Source organism: Drosophila teissieri, chromosome X (genome assembly GCF_016746235.2).
Source record: "Drosophila teissieri strain GT53w chromosome X, Prin_Dtei_1.1, whole genome shotgun sequence".
NCBI lineage: Eukaryota > Metazoa > Arthropoda > Insecta > Diptera > Drosophilidae > Drosophila > Drosophila teissieri.
In genome coordinates, this window is record NC_053034.1 from 2,844,253 (window position 1) to 2,867,215 (window position 22,963).

The window sequence follows — 22,963 nt, forward strand, 5'->3', positions numbered from 1 at the left end:
CATTTAAACTCTTGGCCAATTTAAATGTCTTGAAAGGGTTTCTTTTTATTCATAATTCATTACTTTGGTTTACATTTATACTATTTTACTGCATGTTTTTGTGTGTTTGTTTTTTTTGGTTTTTGGTTTTTTTCCAGAGCAACCCAACGGAACCGCATTAATTTGCCCGTTGCTCTCAGAAGTACCTACAAATAATTCTCTACATCAAGTGCTTTTCTTTTTCGGCCATTTTGCGTTTTATTTTGGGACTCGTCTGCGCCTTTTTTCCGGTTCCATTTTCCACTTTGGACTTGCCTTTCGATTCGTTTAATTTTAGCTTAATCTTAAGTGTGCTCATTTCTTCTTGCAACGCATTTTTCATTTTATTTTCGCTCTGCCAATTTGCCGCATTCATTCGAAGTAATTTTCTCAAAATTTTCTCAAATGACAAACTGGTTTATGTTCGCTTACACAAATTGTATTTGACTATTTCCATGCACCAAAAAAAAAAAAAACAACATCTATTACATATGTTCATAATTAATAGGTAAATATGTAATTTGCATGGCGTTTGCTGTTTTGGATTTTCATAAGCTTGTTCGAAAAATCAAAAATGAGTTGAGGATCAACTGGCACGTCATTTTTAAGCGGCAAGTGAAACCTTCTGCTGATTGAAAAGTAAATAAATGTTATGTAAGAGATACCAATGGAGGGAATGCATCATAAGGAAGCCTTAAACATAAGCAACGTTTTTCCCATGGATTACAAACGTTTTGTTTAAAAAATCGAGCAAATGCGAACGGAAATCGAAATAATTGCCATCCAGTGTTGTCCACCTTCCAGTGCTCTGTGCATTTGGACCAGTGTGACCACATGTCGCTTGTAGGCAAAGCAAACGGAAATCCAAAACAGACGCCCTGTGTATACGTTTGTAAACACTTTTATCGTAGTATTTATCGTACTTTAGATTTGGCCTTTGCATCGCACACACTCCCCGCTTTTCCACTCGAATCTCCTCCAGCGTTTTGGTTTCCATCCTTTTTTTTTTCCGACTTCCCCACCTGACAGACTTTGCACTTTCTCCGGCTGTAAGTGTATCTGTATCTATAGCTGTATCTGTAGCTGTAGCTGTATCTGTATCTGCTTTTGAGTGTGCGTGTTTGTTTGTTTGCATTCGCTTGCTTTTCCTTCTTTTTGCGGTGAAAAATTGACATATTTCGGTACTTGCAACTGAAGTCGAGTCGACTTGAGTTGAGTTGAGTTTTCTTTTGGGTTTCCGCTTGGATTTCCGGCATTTCTGCTGGAGACACAAGACTTTGGGAAGCGCTAGCTCCGCAAACTTTTGGCCGGAATGTGGGATGCTGGATGTGGGATGGGTTTCTGAGTTTCTGGGTTTCTTGGGGGACTTTTAAAAAAATGGCCAGCGGGGCAATGCCAACAACTGTTTCAATTTGCTCTGATTTTGAAGACCAATTACGCTTGGCTGTGCAGGGAGTGTACTACTTCTTACGTCATACTCGTACTTCATCATCATTTCTTCTTATTTATGGTTTAACAGTTCGTTACTGTTGCTGTTACGATTAAGTTTACGTTTACGGTTACTAGTGCGGATTACGGTTGCAGCAACTTCGGGCTACGGGCGTTTTTAGCCCAAGATCTTCTTGAAATAGCTAACCGTTTCCGGTTTGGTTAGCGAGCGTCGTCGATTTGGCTTGAATGGCGCCTCGGTCTCCTCCAGGAAGTTGTGTCGCGTTGTGGCCGCCTCGCTCTCCAAATGGCCCTCCTCGTCCTCCACCTCCACCTTCTCACCCACCTCTTCTTCCTCCTCCTCGGGACTGCCCATGCCGTTGTTGTCCACCTTGAAGGATCCCTGATTCACTGGCGGATACCTGAACTCCCTAACTGGCTTCGGTATGGCTGTTGTTGTTGCGGCAGCTGCAGATGCTGTGGCTGCTGTGGCATTCGATTTGATTTCATTAGCTGCGACTACTCTGGCAGCAGTTGTTGCTGCTCTTGCTGCTGCTGCTGCTGGTGGCGCTTCACTGGCAATTACCGTTGCTGCTGCTGGCATTGTCGCCGATGTTGCTGCGGTGTCTTCAGCTACTTTCACGCTTGTTGTCACCTCCACAGCTGCACCTGTTGTCGCTGTCACGGTTGATGTTGCCACAGTGTCAGCGACTGCTGCAGCTGATGTTGTTGCTGCTCCTGCTGCTCCTGCTGCTGTCACTCCCTTCGATGACGTTGCTGTTGATGGCTGCACTTCCTCTTTGGCCGATGTTGCTGCTGCTGCCGATGTTGTTGCTGCTGCCGATGTTGCTGTTGCTGTTGCCGTACTCGACGTTGTTGTTGTCGCACGTGTTGTTGTTGTGGTCGCGTGCTCGCTGGCATGCTTGGCCGGCGGCACGTAGTGCGACTTCACCAGCAGCATGGGCGGTATGAAGCGCGTGTTATCGGCGGACTCGTTGACGTGCGTTGCATGTTGCTGTTGCTGTTGCAACGTTGCGCCTTCGTGCCACATCGGTAGCTGGTGGTGTTGCTGCTGCTGCGATGGGTGTATGGGATGTGCCATGTTGTTGCTGTTGTCCGTGGGCGTGGCATGGCTAGTTGTTGTTGCTGCTGCTGTGCTTGTTGTTGTTGTTCTTGTTGTGGCAGCGGATGTTGCTGCTGTTGTTGTGCTAGTTGCTGCTGCTTCTGCTGCCGCTTCGCTCGTCGACGTTTTTGTTGTTCGTGGTGCCACCATGGTTGTTGGCTCTGGTTTCCTGGTCGTTGTTGTTGTTACCTCTTCCGCCTGCGGCGTAGTTGTTGTTGCTGTTGTAGTGGTGGTTGTAATGGTGGTGGTTCTAACCGTTGTTGTTGGCCGCGTGGTTGTTGCCGGCGCCTGCGAACTTGTGGTGTCCACTGCTTTCGGTGTGGTCACTACCTCCTCAGTAGCTCCCGTTGCCGCTGTTGTTGTTGTTGTCATTGGTGTTGGCTTAGTGGTTGTTGCTGCCAACGTGGTTGTCTTCAGTGTTGTTGTCGTGGTTGTTGTGGTCGTCGCTGGCGTTTTGGCTTCGACAATTGGCGCCATGGTGCGCAGATCCTGCGGCAGGATCTTCTTCTTGTGCGGCAAATGCTCGAATATCTCATTGGAGGCATCGCTGTTGCTGTCATCCTCGTTCAACGGCAGTCGAATGCCCAGGCCCATGCCCATGCCCGGAGGCAGTTGCTCCTCGCTCAGGGCCGGCTGGTCGCCCATCATCAGCTCCTCCTCGTGCTGGTGCACCAGCGACTTGCGCGACTTCTGCTGCTGCTGCTGTTGCTGATTGTGCTGCTGCTGCTGCTGATGGTTGCCCTGCAGCTTCTTGGCAAAGTCCGGCGTGATCACCTTCTTGGCCGCCTTCTTCACCGGCTTGGGCACCAAATCGGGTATGCGGTACAGTCCGGACAGCGATACGGCGCCCGGTGCATCCGCCTGCATGAGCTCACCCAATCCGGGCACGGAAACGGCAACGGGCGCCACTGGAGGCGCCACCTCGATGTTGATGGCCATGCCAGAGCGGCGGCCATAGTTGGGCAGCAGATCGATGTCGTTGTTCTCCTTGTTGTCCGTGCGTATGTTGTTGATGATCTGCAGCGACTTGAAGTGCGAGTTGGTGATGTCGTTGATGCGCTGCGCCTCCAGACGCTCCTTGGGGCAGATCAGTTGTCGGATGGCACGCTCGCGATCCTGCAAAGGCGCACAGGAGTTAGGGAAACAGATGGGGAAAATGGAGTATTCACCAAGGAGTATTAGCTTCTAACAATCAATCATGGATCAATAAAGGAACAAACCACACTCACCTCCTTGCCCTTGCAGGTGTGTCGCAGCAGCCCCTCCTCCTGGCAATTGCGGATGAGCTCGATGCTGGCCGTGTCCGCCATGTACTGCATGGTCAGGTTGGGCATGTCCTTCAGTATGCACGCATCCGCCCAGCTGGGAACTGCGGATGGTGCAGGTCAGTTAGCTGAAATCCCCACCAGAAAGTACTCTTCGGAGTACTCCACCTACCTGGCATTTCGCAGAGGAAGGAGGCCGTTTCGGGTCCACCGCAGCGCAGGGCGTGCCAGCGGTAATCTCGTATGGGATCGATGACGGCGCACAGTGGAGCATCCATCAGGGGCAGCGATTCGGCCCAGTAGCCAGTGTCCGCCACCAAGGGACGTGAGTTCCTGACCACCCCAAAAGGAAATCACATCAGGAACTGCTTGCTCTCTTGCTATTAATATTTATAGGTGTATCTGTCATGGCTAATTACTGGTATTTACTTGATAATCAACTATATGTTTGAGCTTACTACTGCACGTCATTGGCTGAAAGTCAAGGTTTTGAAGCCCTCTCGATTTCACTTAGTGTTACATGTAACTAAGTGCTTCTGAATATATACATATATATATATATGGAGAGAGTGGGGGATTCCCCGACTCTGATCTGTTCCTAAATGGAGGACCACTATACACATGTCGGCCCCAACAGGACAATTGTCGCACCATCCCTTCCGACTGCATCCCCCATCTATCCTCTATCTGCTTATGTATCCGTATATCCATGTATCCCTGTATCCCTGTACCCCCGTCTCCGTGTATTCCTGTCTCCGTGTATCCCTGTATCCGTGTCTCCCTGTCTCCGTGTATCCGTATACCTTGTATCCTTGTACCCCTGTATCCTGGTGTCCTGCTGTCCTCGCATGCCCCGCACACTACAATGGTCTGCTTTTGTCGCTGGTGTTGATGTTGATGTAGCCGTTGCTATTGCCATTGCTATTGCTATTGTTGTACTTACGACCACATAAAACGATCCGAGTTCTGCGGTCGCATGAGACCAATCCAAACGATGTCGTTCACATCCAATTCCCTCAGCAGGTCGCGCGTTGCATCGAATTGAAAACTGTTGTCGACTGTAAGGACATCCAGCACACACACACACACAAACACACACACGCATGCAGGACGTTCGGAAAAACAGCAGAAGAAGAAAAAAAGGATGAGCAGAGAGAATAGTTCAAATGAAAACGAGTCGACAAATGGTTTTTATTTGTTCTACACAGCGTATTTCTATTAAATTCGCCTCGCCTATTGTTGTTTTCTTTGTTCGTTCTCTGTGTGTGTTTGTTGTTTTTTTCATACCCCCCCTCCCCCCTCCCTATTCCCCCATCCGCATTTCGTTTTCATTTCGGGTTTTTTGTTTCAATTGAGCTTTTCGGCAGTGGGAAGCCATCAGCTCGATGTTTCCCACCAGTGACATCACAAATTGTTAACAAAACGCTGTCGAAAATAATTTTGTTTTCTTTTTTTTGCTTTTTCTCCAATTTTCGCACAACTCTCGTGTGTCGGTTTCCTGTTTTCGCTGCTGCTTGTGATTCCTATTTAGCTATTGTGTGCATCACATTTGCATATGTTGCAAAGGAAATACAACAAAAAACAGTGTGCGCTTTCAACAAATTGACGCCGCATTCTAAATGCGCTAACTGCGCGCTAGATATTAATAAATTATTATGTTTCAATTGTTAATTCCATCTCGAGTAAATTAAGAAAAAAGTGTGTTAGCTTTTAAATCCCTTTAAATCACTCCTTTCAAAATCACACGAATAATTGTGCTCTTCCCGACTTTTATGTGCTTTTCCCCGCCGCAAGGATCGCAGGACCTGCATTTTGGCAAACTTTTGTTGAGAGCTGATATATTGGCATTTTTCTGGCGCCCTATTGAGTCGCTTGTTTTGGGTCATTGGAGCGACCGGTTGATTGTGATTTAGATGCAACGAACTGCTGGCCATCTTTATCTGGCCACTGCGACCCCAATCTCGACCTGCCACTGTTTCGTACCAGGAGTACTGGCCTCCCATTTACAGGGGGGAGGGGAGTGGGGAGTGGGGGGTGGTGCCCCCGGCACTGCAGCGACAGCATTTGTCAGAGGGATTTATTGTATTATGAGGATGGTTGGGTTTGCAACCTTGCCTTTGCTGAAAGGCGAATGCAGTGCGGTAAACGAGGGGGCGGCAAGGGGGGCAGGGGGCAGAGGTTGATTCTACGCCAAAGCTTTTGGGGTCTGGCCACATAAGAGCGAGAGAGGAAGAGCCAGAGAGAGAGAGAGGGAGAGAGTCGACTGTGGCTGCGTCACTTTGCTGTCATTTCATTCATTTGCGAACCACAATGGCAATGTCCCTTTCTGAAATCGGTCTTCTGCACCCGCAGTGCCCTCCAGTTCATCCTGCTCCTCCTCCTCCTCCTCCACCTCCTCCTCTATGCCTGCGATCCCAATTGCATTCGCTAGTTGCTAGGTGACGCTCGTTGGCCGTTCAGTTGCGCAATAATGTGGCATTTACTTTTTTGGGCATTCAGCACACAACTCTGTTACAACCCGATGGTGCTGCTGTTTTCCGCAGTTTCCAGAGATTCCAGAGTTTGCCCAGATTTCCGCAGATTCTTGCTTACCCGTCACCAGATTGGCGTGATGGAATTGACAGACGGCATCGGCCTCGAACCAGGATATGCGATCGCGAAAGAAGCGATAGAAGACGTTCAGACCCTCCTGCGGCATCGTCCAGGTGTTGCTCACGTTCACCTGTAAAACGGAACGGGAAAAAGTGCGGAAATATACATACATACATACGTAACGTAAAAGAGTTCATTTCGGTTTATTTGTATGCGAGCGGCGCACGGTGCGTATACGTTATGCATTAAGCATACGCCGCGTGGCCCGTAAAGCGTTTACATTTTTAATGCCCATGGGGTGGCAGGGGCACTCTGGGGGGGGCAGGGGGACTGTGTTGGTGATGCTGAAGAGTTTGTTGCTTGTAGGTAGGACTCTACGACATTAAAAATACATACAACACACGCGCACATTGGCTTTTGAGGGGTGAGAGGGGGTAAGAGGGGTTCTTCTGGATGTAAAATCTGCTTTGAAGCCATGTCCCCATATATTTCATTAGGGCGCAACTGGGAAAAACTGAGCAAACGGGCAGCGGGGCAACAAACGGGCAACAGCTGCCGCAAAGCAAAGCAGCGCAGAATGCCTCACATCTACTTCCTGCTCCTCCATCTGCCCCTGCTCCTCCAGCTCCTCCTCCGCGAGAGATTCCAAAAATGTTCTTTGTAGCCTGCCGCGTGCTGAGACCGAGGAAGCAAACGCCAGGGGAACCAGCCCGGGTACTCCAGCATCGTCTCCATTTCCATTTCCGTCACCATCTCCATCCCCGTCTCCATCCCCGTCTCCATCTCCATGCCCATCTCCGCCTTCAGCTTACGGAGTCGAGTGACAGACCTCGCTTTCGTACATTAACTAATTAGGAGCAGAGACCCGAGCGACGCTGGCGAACTCGTCTCCAGGAGTACATACATATATATCTATATGTATGTATGCAAATATAGCATATACCATATACCATATTCGCATTAAGACGAGCAGCGCCAAGCTGATGACAAAGTGCGGCCGAAAGAAGGTGGGCATTACGGTGGGCTCAGCACAAAACCCTCTTGTCAAACGGAAATTTAAATGGCTGATTTCCTCGAGTGCTCCGCACACGAAATGTGCTCTAGATGGGCTTGTGATACAAACAACTTGGTAGTTTCGAGTTCTGCAACTAATTTCAACACTAGAAGTGTAGTGATAACAACTTGTAACTGAACAAAATCAAATGGCAATCGCTTGCTGCAAATGAGAATCATCGCAGTAGGCTGGCTGCCACTTATTTGGGGCAAATCGAAGTAGGTGAGGTTCTAGTTTAGCTCCTGGACGCTGTCACCTCGCCGCCGGCGGCAGCACAGTTGGTTGGACTCCGATCTCCCAAGCGGAGCGGAGCAGTGCCGCCGGTCCGGGTTCGAGTCCCGGTGAAGTTGCAACAAAGTAGCATGGATACATTACATAGTTAACATAACATAGTTGTTGAAGTTGTGGATGGAGAGTGTTGATGGCAGAGACATATAGATATATCCCCAAACCAGAGAGAGAGACTTGAAGGCCAGAGTGACATATGGGAAACCTCGTGCGTGCAATATTAGGAGTTAAGACAAAAGTTCGGGAGACTACAATGAAATTAATGTGCATATAAAGAAAAATAAAAATAATTTTTATCAATTTATTTTTCACTCCATTTTGCATGCTGCTCACAAACGCAGCTAAGTGTGGTTTCTTCTCTGTTTTGTTTAAACTAATTAAATCTGCTTTGTGCACATTGCTTAGCAACTTGCTGGTGGAAAAATTCTTGCGGCAAGTCCTTTGGCAAAAACCCAGTGAAATTAAGATGAGTCCCAAGGAATGCTGCTGGTCATAAATACGGAAATTTTATTTCAACTTTTCTCCGCTCTCCGGATTTTTATTCCCCCATTTCCAATACGGAACAACGTGAATGCGGGCTGGGTGGCAGGCATTTCATTAACTTAATTAACGTTTAATTGAAAAATTCAAAAAAGCAAAAAAGCCGGCAACTTCTTGGCCATCCTGATGCGGGTACTTTCATCTCTTCGGCGCAAAAAATTCCATCAACAGGGAAATGAAATTAAAAAAGTGAAAGGTGCGGGGATTGTAAATGTATTTGAATAGGTTTTTATGCAGCACTTATCAGTCGATTAATTTTGGTTATGCGAGTGCAAATATATCCATAAAAGCGATTTATTACTTTATTGCGACTTTTATCGCCCAACGAATTGGCTCGCTTATGAAATATGAATTTAATTAGCCCAATTGCAGTTATTATGCATTTATGGCTCTCGATATACATATAATAACTTGATGGAGATCTGCTACAAAGTGGCATTAACACACGTGTCGCTGCGAGTGTGTGAGTGCGAGTGTGTTGCTGCGGGAATTATTAATACTATTGCATTGCGTAATGCAATGGAGTTTACTGAGGCAGCAATTATTCAACAATTTGCATGCAAACATTTCAGTTGGCTGCTCGCAAAAGGAGTAACCGAAAATTGCTATATTTGATCAACAAATGCGCCTCATTCGATTTGCCCCCTGAAAGTCGTGCCACATCGGCGGCATGAAAAAGTGCTGCCATAAGTTGAGATCCCATATAAAAATGGGATAGTATATGAACCCACTGGGACTTGAACCCCTTCCCTTTCGAGCGACAGTCGAATGCTCTAGCTGCTGAGCTACACAAAATTGTCAAAAGTTCGAAAAAATGACTGAAAGTGTTTCAAAATCACGCTTTTGAAAACTAAGGTACTTTTGCGAGAATCTAAGGCAAATCAGAGGTTATTAGTAAAAGTAATTGAGTCGCAATATGGGACTGCAACATAAGCTGCTATATTGCCGCACTTGCAACGTGGCAACTTGCAACTTGGCAAGGATAGCAGCAATTGTTGCAAAAGTAATGGCAACAATAAGTGCTGCATAATCATATTAAAGTATTACGGAATCAATGTCATTAGATAGCTACGAGTGTTAGTGATAAAAGTTAAAATTCAAATGGGAGCTAATGTATTTCCCAGCCAACTTTATTACAAATATTGGCAACATCAGCACAAACTGCAGCAAGTGCAACTGCAACTGCAACTGCAGCAGATGTTCAGCTGCCACCGATTGTTGATTTTTCCACATATATATATTTACTATATATCTATATATTTATGTTTTATCTCCTTCTTCATAGCTGTGTTTTTTCTTCTCTTTTCAGAGACTTCGCAACTTGCTGTGCAAACAATTCCACGGTTGCCACTTCTTTTGCGGCGCCTCCTGTTGTTGCTGCTGTTGCCGTTGCTGTTGTTGCTGCTGTTGCTGCTGTTGCTGCTGTTGCTGTTGCTGCTGTTGCTGCTGCTGCTGTTGTTTGTCTGCTGTTTTCCCCCTAGTTATGCTTTGTTTGTAATTATGATGAAGACATCCTGTGGCGGCGGGCGGCGGACGGGCGTTGCGCGTACAAATTAAACAAAAGAATAAGTGAAATCACAAAGCGCTGCAAAAGACTTCTTTTGGCTTGTGTAATTTTTGTACTCTTGTATTTGCATTTTGCGAACGGCTGCCGAGCGCAGAGCGGCGAACAAGTTAGCACAATGCATCCCGAGGAGGATTTCCTGGGAAAAGTGCTCTGTTTGCACCTTTTAATCATGGGTTTCTATTTTACTTTGGCGCAGAGCGCCAAATTAAGCGCTAAGTACTTGCTACCGAACATTTAGCCAAAAGGATGTAATGAGATCATCAACTTGTAAGGGGCTTAAAGTGCGTGTTCTTTGTGTTCTTCAAATGGTTTGCCAGTTTGCTAGTCTGCTAGTTTGCAGTGAAGTTTAAAGCCAATTATAATTACCCATTACATAGGAAAAGTTATGCACACCTTTGGGCGGCTTTGGGAAGTTAACTTGTATTTATTAACTTCATGCTTCCTGCCACATGTACTTCTCATGGCATTACTATGTATTACTATGCAGCTAAAACTGTATTATTTGCATACTTCCTTCAGCTGAGATCCAATACAAATTGTGAATGCATAATGTGAGCTGATTCATCCCTTTTGATAACGTTAACATGCCCCATTCCGCATGCCCCATGCCCCATGCTCCGTTGCCCGCTCACCTGCGCTCAAAGGAAAGTATTTTCATTTTCCTCTTCGTTATTGGCTTTTCACCAAGTACTCGAGCGATTATAATGGAACTTGCTGCCGAGATGGCATGGCTATGGGGATTGCGATGGGAATGAGGATGGAGATGCGGATGCGGATGCGGATGAGGATGAGGATGCGGATGATGATGTGGATTGAAGGAGGGCGCTTCTTTGGCCCGGGGTGTCAACACAATCAGCGCCTGTGGCGCTTTCAAGTGGCTCCAATCTTTGGCCGAGTCGTGCGTGAATCATAAGTATCTTGTCCCAGTACAAGCGACTATATCCATTTGCATATATACATATATATATATATATATATATATGTATGTACATATTCTCAGATATACGCACATTTATGCAGATGTATGCTAATGTGGCAGCCACAAAATGGGGCGCGTTTAAAATCAAATACGCCCGCTGGCGCAAGGTGTGTACATTAGCAATCCTTTTGATATATTGGCATATTTAATGCCACCTGCCTTTTTTGTACTTTAATTTTTTCTTTTTCAGGGGGGGAGGGAGGCTAAATATTACATCACAAAAGCTGCCAAGTCAAACGGCTTATTTATGAATTAGCAATGTGATTTTTGAGCTTTATTTCTCCCTAGTCTGCCATTCACTCGCCCACCTTGCGGCGCGCTTATGTTTCAGATGATTTACACCCCATAAGGTTGGCCATTATGCTAATGAAGCGTCTGGAGCGCTGGCATGGGACGACCTGGCATTATGTGCTTTCACGGCGATAAATTTCTGGCCACGGTGCGTATGAGCGATGTGAGGTAAGCTGGAAAAGAAGCAGCAGTAGGAAATGAACTAATATTACCTCCAGAAGCTAGGAAACTTCACTTATAAGGGTACAAGTGTATAACCTGCATAACAGCCACTTAAATGTACCATATTGAAATGTTTTCTAATATATATTACTTGCAGATGGCCGAGATCATTAGATGGGAAAGGAAAATGGATGACAAGGCCATCGAAGAGCTGCAGTTTGTGCAGCTGGAGTAGCTCCTCCGTTAGCTGCTCAATTTGTCGATGCTGCGTTCGAGTATCCTCGATGTGCGTCGAGTGGCAATTGTGCAGCCAGCCACCAACACCCACCACCCACAACCGCCCATCGCCCAACATTACCTGCAGCCTCAATCCAACGACAGGTGGTTTAGAAGGGGGGGAGGGGTGGTGACTAGGATATATAAATAACGATGACACTGGGTGGCAGAGAAATATGCACAGAGCAGAAATAAATGAAACGAGAGCGTGACCCGTCGCCTTGTATAAAATATATCGTGATGTTACAGTGCCACTGCAATGTCCTTGGCAGGTCACCACCCACCGCCCAGCGCCCAGCCACCCACCGCTCGCCGCCCCCTAAGGCAGACAGTGGGACATGTAATTGTAACAGACTGTGCCAAAAACAGTGGCAACAAAGCCGCTTCTACACCCAACCACGGCCCCCTTTGGCGGCCCAACAATGGACGAAGGACAAAGGATAACACGACGCCCACCTACCCACTAGCAACCAGCCACCACCCACTATTCACCACCCACTTGCCACTGCCATCCAAGGCAGCAGCAGCAGCAGAGGAGGAAAATGGGAAACGAAGCTGCAGCTGTCAACTGTCGCGCTTGCTTACATGCACGGGAAATTTATTAAAATTGAAGACAACCAGCGCTGCAAGTCAGTTTGCCAGTTTGTCAGTTTGTCACTGTGTCAGCCAGTCAATCCATCAGTCCGCCAGCCATCCAGTCTGCCTGCAGATGAGTGCGTGACACGAGGGCTTAAGGGGATTAAGTGGGGCCGAGATATCCAGGGAAATATCCAATGCAATCTGTCCAGTCAATCAGCGAGGTAAGACAAATGGAGAAAATGCAAGAAAATACGTGAAAATACGAGAAAATATGGGAAAATGCTGCAATGAGGACATCTCGATAGGAGATTAGAGAATGCACCATCAGAGAAACTAGCTCTACTTTTTGTTAATAATTTATCAATGATGATCCTACATGGCCCATAAGAATGTTTTGTAAGCAGGCAAGAAAATGTTTTTCAGCTGCGGAAAATGATGATTTCTGGGGCCACGTGGGGCGTGTGCTGCTTTGTGGGTTAATGGGGCCGCCAAGGAGATAAGAAGATGGCGAGAAGGACATGGACAACAAGATGTGAGCATGTGTGCGTGTGTGCATGTGTTTCGGGTGCAGCCCCAAGGATAATATCGTAATTTGTTGTGCATCGCCTAATCCTTGCGCTACTTTCGAGCCAATGTGAATTATGCGCACTTAAGTCAACTCTCTGCCGCACCCCAGGACACGCACACTTGCAACACATCCTGCACATCCTGCCACACACACACACACTTACTTCGTCCTATGCCCTCGCACGTCTGTGTGTGTGTGCTTGTTTAAATGCAACCAGCTTAAGAGATTTTATTCAGTTAAAAAAAAACAAAAAACACAGCCAAGACGTTCCGAATGGCAGCTGAAAAGAAATTAAATTTCTCGCGCGAAAAATGCCTGGGAAATGAGAGAAAACGGCGTGGAATGCGTTGACAGGTGCCCAAACTGTTATTCCTGCAATCAAGCCGGGGAAAATAATGCGAGGAAACCCAAATAGAACCAAATCAAATAGAACCAATTTCAGCTTACCTTAATTCCCGCACAATTCGGTTTGGGAAGCCATCAAACCGTTCGCAGTGCAACCAAATGCTGAATAAACCAAGCCAAGCCGAATATACCGCAATTATTCAGTTAGCCAAGGAAACACACAGTGCACTTGGGTGGAATTAATCATTAAAAATAAGTAAATGCCAAATGTGATTTATTTATATGTACTTGGCTTGAGTGCAGCGATGGATGCAACATCAACTTAAGCTTGTAATCGCAGCTTATTCATTTATTCACAACAAAAGTCAGCAATAGCCAGGTGCTTACCTGGCAGTGGCAGTTATCTGGCCAAAAGAAGAAGATGCAATTCTCGCAGTGCAGCCAACTTGACTGCAGTGAACTAAACTTGGCTGAAGGCAATCCGCTGGGTACGCGCAGCTGAAGCAGTTAAAGTTTCTAATTGAAATTGAAACAGAGCGGCGGACAGCGGACAACGGACAGCGGACAACGGACAACGCTTTACGGACAAGAAAGCCGTCAGTTGCTGGGCGCCGAGTTGAAGAAAGGACGCCGAGTTAAGCGGGAGGATTGGCACTCCCTCCCGCAGCTATGCAAATTGATTAGCGAAAATGAAATCCCATGGAAGACCCGAGGGGTGGACGAATGCCAACTGGAGGTGGTGCATGCGGACAAGGAGTTTGCAGGCATTATCCTTTCACTCCGCCGCCAGATGGCCATTGCTCGTCGGCGGTGCAGAGAGCCCGGTTTTATGTACTCCTGAATTGGCAACTGTTCAATGTGCAAAATGTGCTGGCAGCTGGGAGCTTAAGTGCAAGGCAGCATAAATAAATAATACAGTTAGTTATTTATTATTAGAACAGCTAACAAGCTGCAGTTGCCATTGATAATCCCAATGCCTAAATATGGCACGTCATTCATTGAAAATAAATAAATAAACGGAGTAGTAATCTCTGTAGTAGTAACCACTGTGGTCATCGATATCATAAAGTTTCCCCAGGAAAGTTGATTGCAGGAGGCTTAAGTTTGCACCGCCCCGCCTTCCAAGGCTGATAATCCAGTGGCGTCCTTTTTGCGCCGGCCACCTTCAAGTTGGCAAATCGCTGCATAAACTTTTGCCCGCTCCAAGGAAACTAAGTCCTTCCGCACCAAATCGCAAATCCCTGCAGGGAATCGGTGATGCAGCCAGCCAGCCAGTCAGCCAGTCTGCCATTCTTCCCCAAGGTATACCAATATCATGGCCCAGATAAAACTTGGACAGCTTGCGGATTCGCTTCGAATTCTAATTAAAAGCGCAGAAACTTTTGCTCCGCAACATTTTTGGCCAGATGATTGCAATCGAAATTGTCGCACATTATGCAGGGGTGGCGTTCAGTTCGGTTCGGTTCAGTTTTGGGTGGGCTGGCGCTGGTACAGGCTAGATTGGCCATAAAGCAACCGCAACATGGCCGAAATGAAAATGTGCAGCGGAGGACAATGGCAAATGTGGAGGAGATGGCAGGCAAAGGCCGGAAGGCAGAAAGCCAGAAAGGCAGAAAGTCGCCTGGGAAAAGTTTCTCAACTTTTGTCACATTTAATTAACATGAATCAATGGCTCATCCTGTCGAGCATGAGGGGGGATCTGATGTGGGCGAAGGTGCACAGGGGCGCAGCCACAGCTTTTTGCGAGGGGCATCGATTTTGCCAAGTCAAAAGCAGGCATCCTAATAACCTAACTAAATCTTAGTTATGTACATATACTGTAATACATAGTACAAATGTTTATGCAGTGTTTGCTGAGGGGGACATACGTTTTCTGGACCCCCCTTTCTGTGCGCCCCTGTCCATTTGGGCGGCGAGGAGGGGGAGAAGGGGTTGGGTGGCGTTCAATGCTCAGGCACGCAAGCCAAAATTTATTGGGCACCCAGTTCGTCTGCAATAAACTTGAAATTTTCATGCCAACGACTCATTTAACTTGAGCACTGAATTAACAATTTATGCGCATATGTGTGTGTGTGTGTTTGTGAGTGCGTGTGTGTGTGCATATATGCATGGCTACATATGTGTGTGGGTGTGTGAGTTTTATGACTTAACCGACACAAATTACTTAATGCCGTTCGTTCTTTATTGTTCAATTATTAAACAAGGCCTGAAGGCATAAAAAAGTTTAACACACACATTAGAAGTTGCCATGCCTGTGTGTGTGTGTGGGTGTGCATGTGTGTGTTGTTCCTTTTTTCTTTGTGTGTGTGGTGTTTAATCAGGCAGCTCGGCTGCGAAAGTGGGCAAAGTGCGCCGATTAATGGGCCAGCATTTGTTATCAATGATGCCCCAGTGAACGATAATGGTTCCACAACAAGGATGTTGCCCAGCTGGGCCAATGAAGGGGGCGGGAGGGGGAGGGGTGGGGATTAACCCATCATCACACAGCCATCATCATTATCGCTCTCATTATCCCCCTTGTCAATTGCGATTGTAGGATGATGCGAACACACTGCGCATGATGGCCAAAATGTTAGCATAGTTTGGACCTTCATATTTTCTTTTTCAATTAAAAATCAAGGCAGAGCAGCTTACTTGTGCGCCCCGATTTGTTTCAGTGCCATCATCATTGTGGGCTAATGTCCGGCACATTAATGTACGACGCTTTGGGGTCAAGCTGTGGCCCCGCAATGAATCCGCCTCGCAACAGTGACAACTGCCTCAGCTGCACGTCTGTATATAAAGTCCTGCATCCTTTTAAGGACTTGCTGCCTGCGTTTTAGTGATTAAAACACGCACACACACACAAATAGACTCTTACTTTTGTTTACTGTTAACTAATTCGTAATGTAATCTTTTTTCTGTTGCGCTCTTCACGCTTTTCATTCTCATTTTTTGCAAGCTGACTTTACAAATGCACGTGTCACAAAAGCGCACCTGTCTCTGCCTCCGTTTAAGTCCTGCGCACTTTTTTTTAGCCTGAGACGTGGCAGGACCTCAAAGCGCCAGCTTCTAATTTGCTGCTAAATGCGAGCGAAAACGCTTTGTTTGTGCATAACGAGGCGTGCAAGGGGGCGGGGTGGTGGTAAAGGGCGGCCCAGGCTCCAAAGGGGGATTCCTATTCGGATTCGCTTTTGTCCTTCCCCCCTCCCCCTTCCCCCTGCACCGCGACAGCGAGGATGAAGACTGCACTTTGCCCGCATCCAGCGAAGGACATGCCACCCACTGAACGGGGTCAAAGGGCGCCAACGAAAGAGAGTGGGAGAGAGGGGTGGCAATCGAGTTGATTACCACGCGAACGCCGAACAAAAGACAATGGCCCACAACGAATGAATGGCGGCAGAGGGGCGAGAGCAAAGGGGGGGTGGGGAAGCGCAGAAAAATGCGGGGAAAAGTGCTGAAGGTCCACGTGCCAATTGCTTCATTACTTGCACATTTTCAACTTAATAACATTCGCCCCTCGCGGAACAAAAAAAGAACGAGAAGTGCGAAGAAAAAGGAGAACGGCTTTCCGTTGCAACAATGGCGAAAAACCCATGGAAAAGTGCTGTGAACTAAGCTGCAGAAATGTGCAGAGCCATGAAAGTGGAGGTTGCAAAGCAGCTTTAACAACTGCGCTGCATAATTTGCACAGCTAAAGCGGAAATAACTCACAAAAGTGCCCAAAAGTATGCAGTGATAATGGTTGCGTTTCTGAACTAAATATTGTTGCATACTTTCGAACACCTGTAAGTGCAGTATCACTGCAGAAGTGCAATTTCATTAGCGAAATGCTGGCCAAGTTGGCCGATTTCCTGCAACAATTAATGTTTAATTTCAGCGGCGTATGCTACGCATTTCTCGTTGGACGGCAAAGTGCAAATTTGTGTATTGTTTATCCTCGTTAACCTGCATCCTGGCCGCAGAGCACACAGCAGTATCTGATATCTATGGGGGATCCATTGCGGTGGGCAAATATTTGCGAAATCCCCTCACCCCACCCCCCTTCCCCCCTGCCATTTGGACGGCCTAACAATTTCTTAATTACGTTTGTCAACATTCGAGGATTGCACAAGCGACCACAGCACAGAGGCAGCGAACAGCAAACATTCAAACATTTAAACATTGCCGCTGCATTCCGACTTGCAGCTTCCAATTTCCCATATCCAATTTCGCATTTCCAATTTCCAATTCCCGATGCCGATGCCATTGCGGATGGACTGTAGCTCTAATCGGGTCAACCAATCGACGGCCGTGGGACGCAGAAATAATTAATTTATATAAACTCATTTGGCATTCGATCGCAAATGAAATTGACTCGCCCGCCTCGTTTATGCAATCGAAATACCTGCAAGGACGACGAAATAGTTTGTGCCATGTGCTTTTTAGGTATTAATCTATGTTTCTTATAATATTTGCCAAAGTGCTGAGAAAATCAAGTTCAAAGGCGTTTTTGGAACATAAAATCTCTGGCAGATTTGCAAGAAAATTTGCAAATTGGCCTAAACGATGTGTCAACACACCTCAACTAACCGACGCACTTTTCGCATTTGCATTCCATCGCAAAGTTTGCCTTCTTCGCTTTGAGGCTTTGAACCTGCCGGCAATCAGCTGATGAAACTGAATGCAAACACTTTTCAACTTTTCTTTCACTGCTCGGAAAGGGAGAAGGGGGTGAGGGGGGTGAGTCGCAGATAACGCAATTATACCAAAGTTCCCACCATTCAAAGGATCTGTGCAAATGGCCGAACATTCCCGCGGCGTTTTCCGTTGAAAACTCAGCGTCGGAACGTTGTTAATTTCATAAATTAAGCAAAATTAACACGTCATCATGTGTGTGGCATTATACATCTTTTTATGCACATTTGCTGCGTATTCAAATTTAATAAAAAAGAGGGAACAGTAAAAAGCATACATTTCCATGGCAATCGAGCTGAAATTCCCACTTAAGCCTTCAGGTTCGGTGCAAATTTTTGGTTGGCAACCCAACTGGCTGTCGACTCTTTTGCCTTCACCTCAGTTGCCCCAGTTGACCTGGTTCCCATTGTCCTGGCGCCATTGTCCTTGCTCGGCGCAGATATATACGTGTGTGTCAACTGTTTGATGGTCCATCTGTTTATCCGACTGTCTATCTGTCATTCTGTTTGTCTATTTGTCCTTTCGTCCTTTAGTCCTTTCGTCCATTTGCCCATTTGCCTGTTTGTCCTTTTGCCTGTTTGTCCTTTTGTCTTTTTGTGCGTTGGGCGCCAACTTTGTTAATGTCCTGTCTTAGTGAACCCATTTCATTTCCCTGCACTGCACAACTTTGCACTTTCCAACTAAATGTGTATAAATAAAATTCGATTGCATGGCAGTTGGTTGGCCATCAAGCACTTTTTTCATTTCTCCCCTGGTTTGTGACTGAATGTCCTTCGAAAATCCACATGCAACTCACCAAATCATGGGCATTCACAGCGAGTTCTGACCGACTTCAAGGCTGGCCAATCAGCGCCGCTCTGGTGGGAATATGACCAAGGACATGGATGTGTAAGCTGCCAGGATTTCGATATGCAGGAATGAGCGGTCGCTCAGTGGTTCATTTTAACTTCCGGTTTCGGTTCCGTTTCCTTTGCCCCCCGCCCCCCGTTTTCAGCGCGATGTGCGAAGTAATTGGCTGCGAAAATGCTGCCATAAATCAAACCGATAATTATGTGGGCGACTGCGCAACTTTTTCGCACCAGCCCCCAGCCATCAAATATGACCGAAATGTAAAAAAAATGGAAAGAAATGGAATAGGATGGGTTGGGAAGTCAGGCTCATTTTGATTGCCGTCCATAAATTATGATTTGATGTGCGAAATAGTTGCGCGCCTGTCGCTGATGGGTAGGTAAATGCAGCCCAAGGTCGCCTACACTTCATTTTTCCCGATTTTCCGGATTTTCCTCCTCCTTTAACGTCTCTCTTTGGCGCTGCCTTCCGTGTCTGCTGGGCGGCCTTCGCCGGCCGCGTCCTTGAGTGGGTGGCGCATGGATGCCGGGAAAGTGAAACTGGAACCGAAGCAGCAGGAGCAGGAGGAGCGGTAGGAGCTGGAACTCCATGCTCCATTTTGTGGCGGTGGCATGATTAATTGCTCATTGTTGCGGCGGCCACATCGTAAATTGCTTTCACGTCTCGTGAATCTCGTGTCGGGCGCACGTGAATGCCATGAATAAGAGCGGAATGAAACGGCCTGAAATCGGCTCAAAACCCGGCTACACTGCAACAAAACCAGGGCCAAGTGCGAGGCAAGCTTGGAAAATCAGTTTGTTGCTGCCTAGATAAGTTCCAAGTGGAGTGAGTCTTGGGAAGAGCACATTTAAAATAGTTTTTTTGCTACTTTTGCGCCATGCTAAGGTGAATATTTTATTGGCAGTGTGCGAGGCCAAGTTTCCCAGCTCATCTCGTGTCATCCTGGCTAACGTTTAAGGCGTTCCGCATTGTTTATCTTCCAGCTCCTTGGCCTCCTTGCTCCTCCGCCCGCCTAATGTTACATTATTAATGCATCTGCATGAAGCTTCCTCAAGCCTTCGTATGCAAATTGGGCACCAGGTCCTCCCGCTGACGAGACGTGCTCAACACCAAAAAAAAAACAAAAGAAAAGAAAAGAAAACCCGAAAATGTTTGCTGGAAAAGGCCCAACAAGATGGGGAAAAGCAGAGCAAAGCAAAGCAATAGCAATATTCGTGTCTTTCACGCTGGAAAGTGATAAATGATTGAGCGCATAATCGAATGGATTGCAAATCCAGACCCAAGTGGATTTCCTCAAAAGTGTATGGTTCGTCAACGGCCAGTCATGACTGTACAACAACTGACCCCACTGACCCCATTTATTTGGCGATTATATTTTCATTTTCACCGCGCACTCGCATAATATTCGCGCTTCGCTTTGAACAGCTTAACGAGCATAATGGGATAATCCCCAACATCAGCGGTGCGTCAAAGTAAATGTGAAATGTAAATAAAATTACTCGTCTCAAGAGTCCTTTGTATGATATAATGCCATTATATGAGCTGACAACTCTTTGCAATAATCAAATCAAACATGCGTAGAGTGAGTGCTTAGTATCGCAAATACGAGCCAAGTCCACAAAGTTCTGCTCCAAATTGAATTATACGTTAGTTGTTCGAGTCTAAACTTTCTGCCTGGTAGAGTGCGGTTTGCCTTGCTGTTTCTCCAACCCAGCAATGGCAATCACGATAATAAGCATAAATAAAGGGGCCAACAAAAAAATTACACAGCCATAAAAAAGGGCAAATGGGCATAAACCCCCACAGTCCCGTGACCACCACTACCACCATTACCAGCAGCTGCACCACCAGCTCCAATCCCAAACCCCAACCCCAAGCTCCTCCATCATCATTCGTCTTTGCTGGCCATGTGGAAAGGGCCTGAATAACCCGAACCGAACCTTACCATACCATTCCATTACAGACCAGAACAGAGCCAACAAACAAGGAGGCAAGCAAGCAGGCAAACAAACGAACAAACAAACAAACACAGAAACAAACGAATGGACGTTGAGAACGGGAACACAAACAAGTTTTGTAGTGGGCTGCAAACCGCCGAACAACCTCGTAAAAACTTATTTAATTTGTGATTTATATGAATAAAATTGTGTAGTAAATTCACTGAAATTATTCATTTCGCAGCGCTTACGCTCGGGTGGACAGTTCGAAGCAGGACAACCCGACGGCCACAGGAGAGGAAAAAGAAAAGTGCACCGAAAGAAACGGGGTTACAAGTCACGGAAATGGAAACAAATTCATGGCCTACTTTTGAGCGCTCTTACGAGAAGCCCTCAATGAGCAATTAACTGCTTGTGGGACTTGCTGCCATTTATTTTTCTGAGTGCACGTGGCAGGCCAAAGGGGAGGGGAGGGGAGGGGCAGAAGATGGGGTCGAAAGGATAAGCTGAGCACAAGACCAAAACAAGAACGCTGCCAAAATCAACTGCTGAGGATACGGCGACTCAAGCGACTCAGCGACTCAGCGACAACAGCAGCAAAGAAAACTTTTTGCTGGCTAACCAAAGAGTTTCGCATTTTTGATTTACTCTCGAGCAGCAGCAGCAGAATCGCAACTTTTGCGCATATAAATTGTGGGGCCAAGCCGTTTTGGTGGTCAGGAGCAGACTCCCAAACTGCCAGCTAGCTATGTATATATATTCGCAAATTATCTTTGCCCAATCTCTGTTCAAATGATTTTCGATTACCAACTAGCCGCAATTTAGTCTGGAAATTTCTTGCGGTGGTTCCGTTTCATGAGTTCTCCTCTGCAGAGAGAAATCGGAGAAGTTTGAAAACAGACATTTATGCCAGACATTATGCCGATTTGGGCCGCAATAATTTCGTAATTTATTAGCATTCATGAGTTTACATTTTGAGTTTCATTCAGCTGGGCGGGCGGCAGGTATGACTTACAGAAGTTATGGAATAATTTGCTATACATTAAGTTGCTGTATTGCTGTTGGCATTTTGGCATTTTGGTAAATGATTGTTTGGCTTGTAAATTGACTAGCTTCAAATGCCAGGACATCGAGTCAAACGAACTCAAGTTGGGCAACTTATGCTTGGTCCTTTAGGTGCAGCTCAATAGCATTGGAAGAGCAAAGGAGAAGGAGTCCTTCAGCGAGGACTCTATTGACACTCGTATGTTGATCGAATGGCATAGCAATTTACTTACCGCTCTAGCATCGCAACGCATTCCCAGGCTGATCACCAGGCAGAGGCCCAAAAAGGACACCAGGCAGCGCGGTCGCAACATTTTGCACACTTTATTTCCTTTTTACAACTGCTGTCGGTCGACAAGGATAACCAGCTTTCTTTATGTCTTGTTCCTTATTTGTTGTATGTTCTCAATTTTTTGTTTTGGCGCTCACTATAAAAAAAAACATGGTACAATCGCGTTGGCAGAGGTTCATTAACGCATCGGCACGGAGTTGGCGAAAGGATTTTCGTTTTTATGATAAGGTACTTCGTCTCTTTCCCCCCTCCTCCCATACTCCCCTTCCCCCTCTCTCTCTCTCTCTTCACCTCCCCGTGCAGGACACTTTTAATATTTGTGCTGTGCCCACGCAACAATAACAAGGAATAAAACATTTTGCCGGCGCCGCGGCGACTTGTTTACTTTCACTACCACCAGGACTCACTCACTCACACAGACACACGCACACACCCAAGCACACACAGGACATGAAGTGCAGAGGCAGCAGACAGAGAGCGAGAAACACACAGAGACAGAGAGAGAGACAGAGAGAGAGAGAGAGAGACGGGGCTAAAAACGAATCCTTGCAGGAGCCCAAAAAGCACAACGAACCGAACGCGCGCGCGGCACGAATTGTTCTGGCGCCTCGACGGCGAAACAGGTCCTTTTCAATGTCCTGCCGCGGCGAAGCAAGGGCGAAAGCTCCGCGGCGAATTCGGCTCCCTGCCGAGCGAATACGAGACGGGGCGAAGCGAATGAAGTTTATCAAATGTACGTGACTGTGGCTCGCTTCGAGCATGAAGTGTGTGCTAAGCTGTGCTGCTAGTACAAGCCCCCCCTCCCCCCCACACACTCCCCTCCTCCCACCCCTCCCAGTCCACGCCCATGCTTCTTCATTGTCCGTCCCCCCCTCCCCCTCGCCTGTGCATTTGGCACAAAATGCTCAAGGACACTTGCCCAAAACTAGCACCAGACCCAAAACCAACGGGTACACACGGAAAAATCACGCAAAGTTCTGAAAAAGTGAAAAAATCCATTATTTTACAAGGCCCTGCGAAGTGCGTTTCTTTACAACTATCCTCAAAATGGTCATATAGTCAACGCAAAAACGGTTTTGAGCAGCTAATTACCAGTGCTAACGAACCCTA

At 46.7% G+C, this 22,963-nt stretch overlaps 1 protein-coding gene across 1 annotated transcript; it reads right to left on the reverse strand.

Annotated features, from left to right (window-relative positions):
* Window positions 1–72: 72 nt before the first annotated feature.
* LOC122623403 lies at window positions 73–21,989 on the reverse strand. The gene is made up of 6 exons (XM_043802547.1): window positions 21,795–21,989; window positions 6,427–6,556; window positions 4,778–4,892; window positions 4,007–4,167; window positions 3,799–3,938; window positions 73–3,685 (listed from the first exon to the last, which is right to left on the reverse strand). The coding sequence occupies exons 1-6, from the start codon at window positions 21,873–21,875 to the stop codon at window positions 1,625–1,627; spliced, it is 2,688 nt and encodes an 895-aa protein (XP_043658482.1). The 5' UTR covers window positions 21,876–21,989; the 3' UTR covers window positions 73–1,624.
* Between the last annotated feature and the right edge of the window lie 974 nt (window positions 21,990–22,963).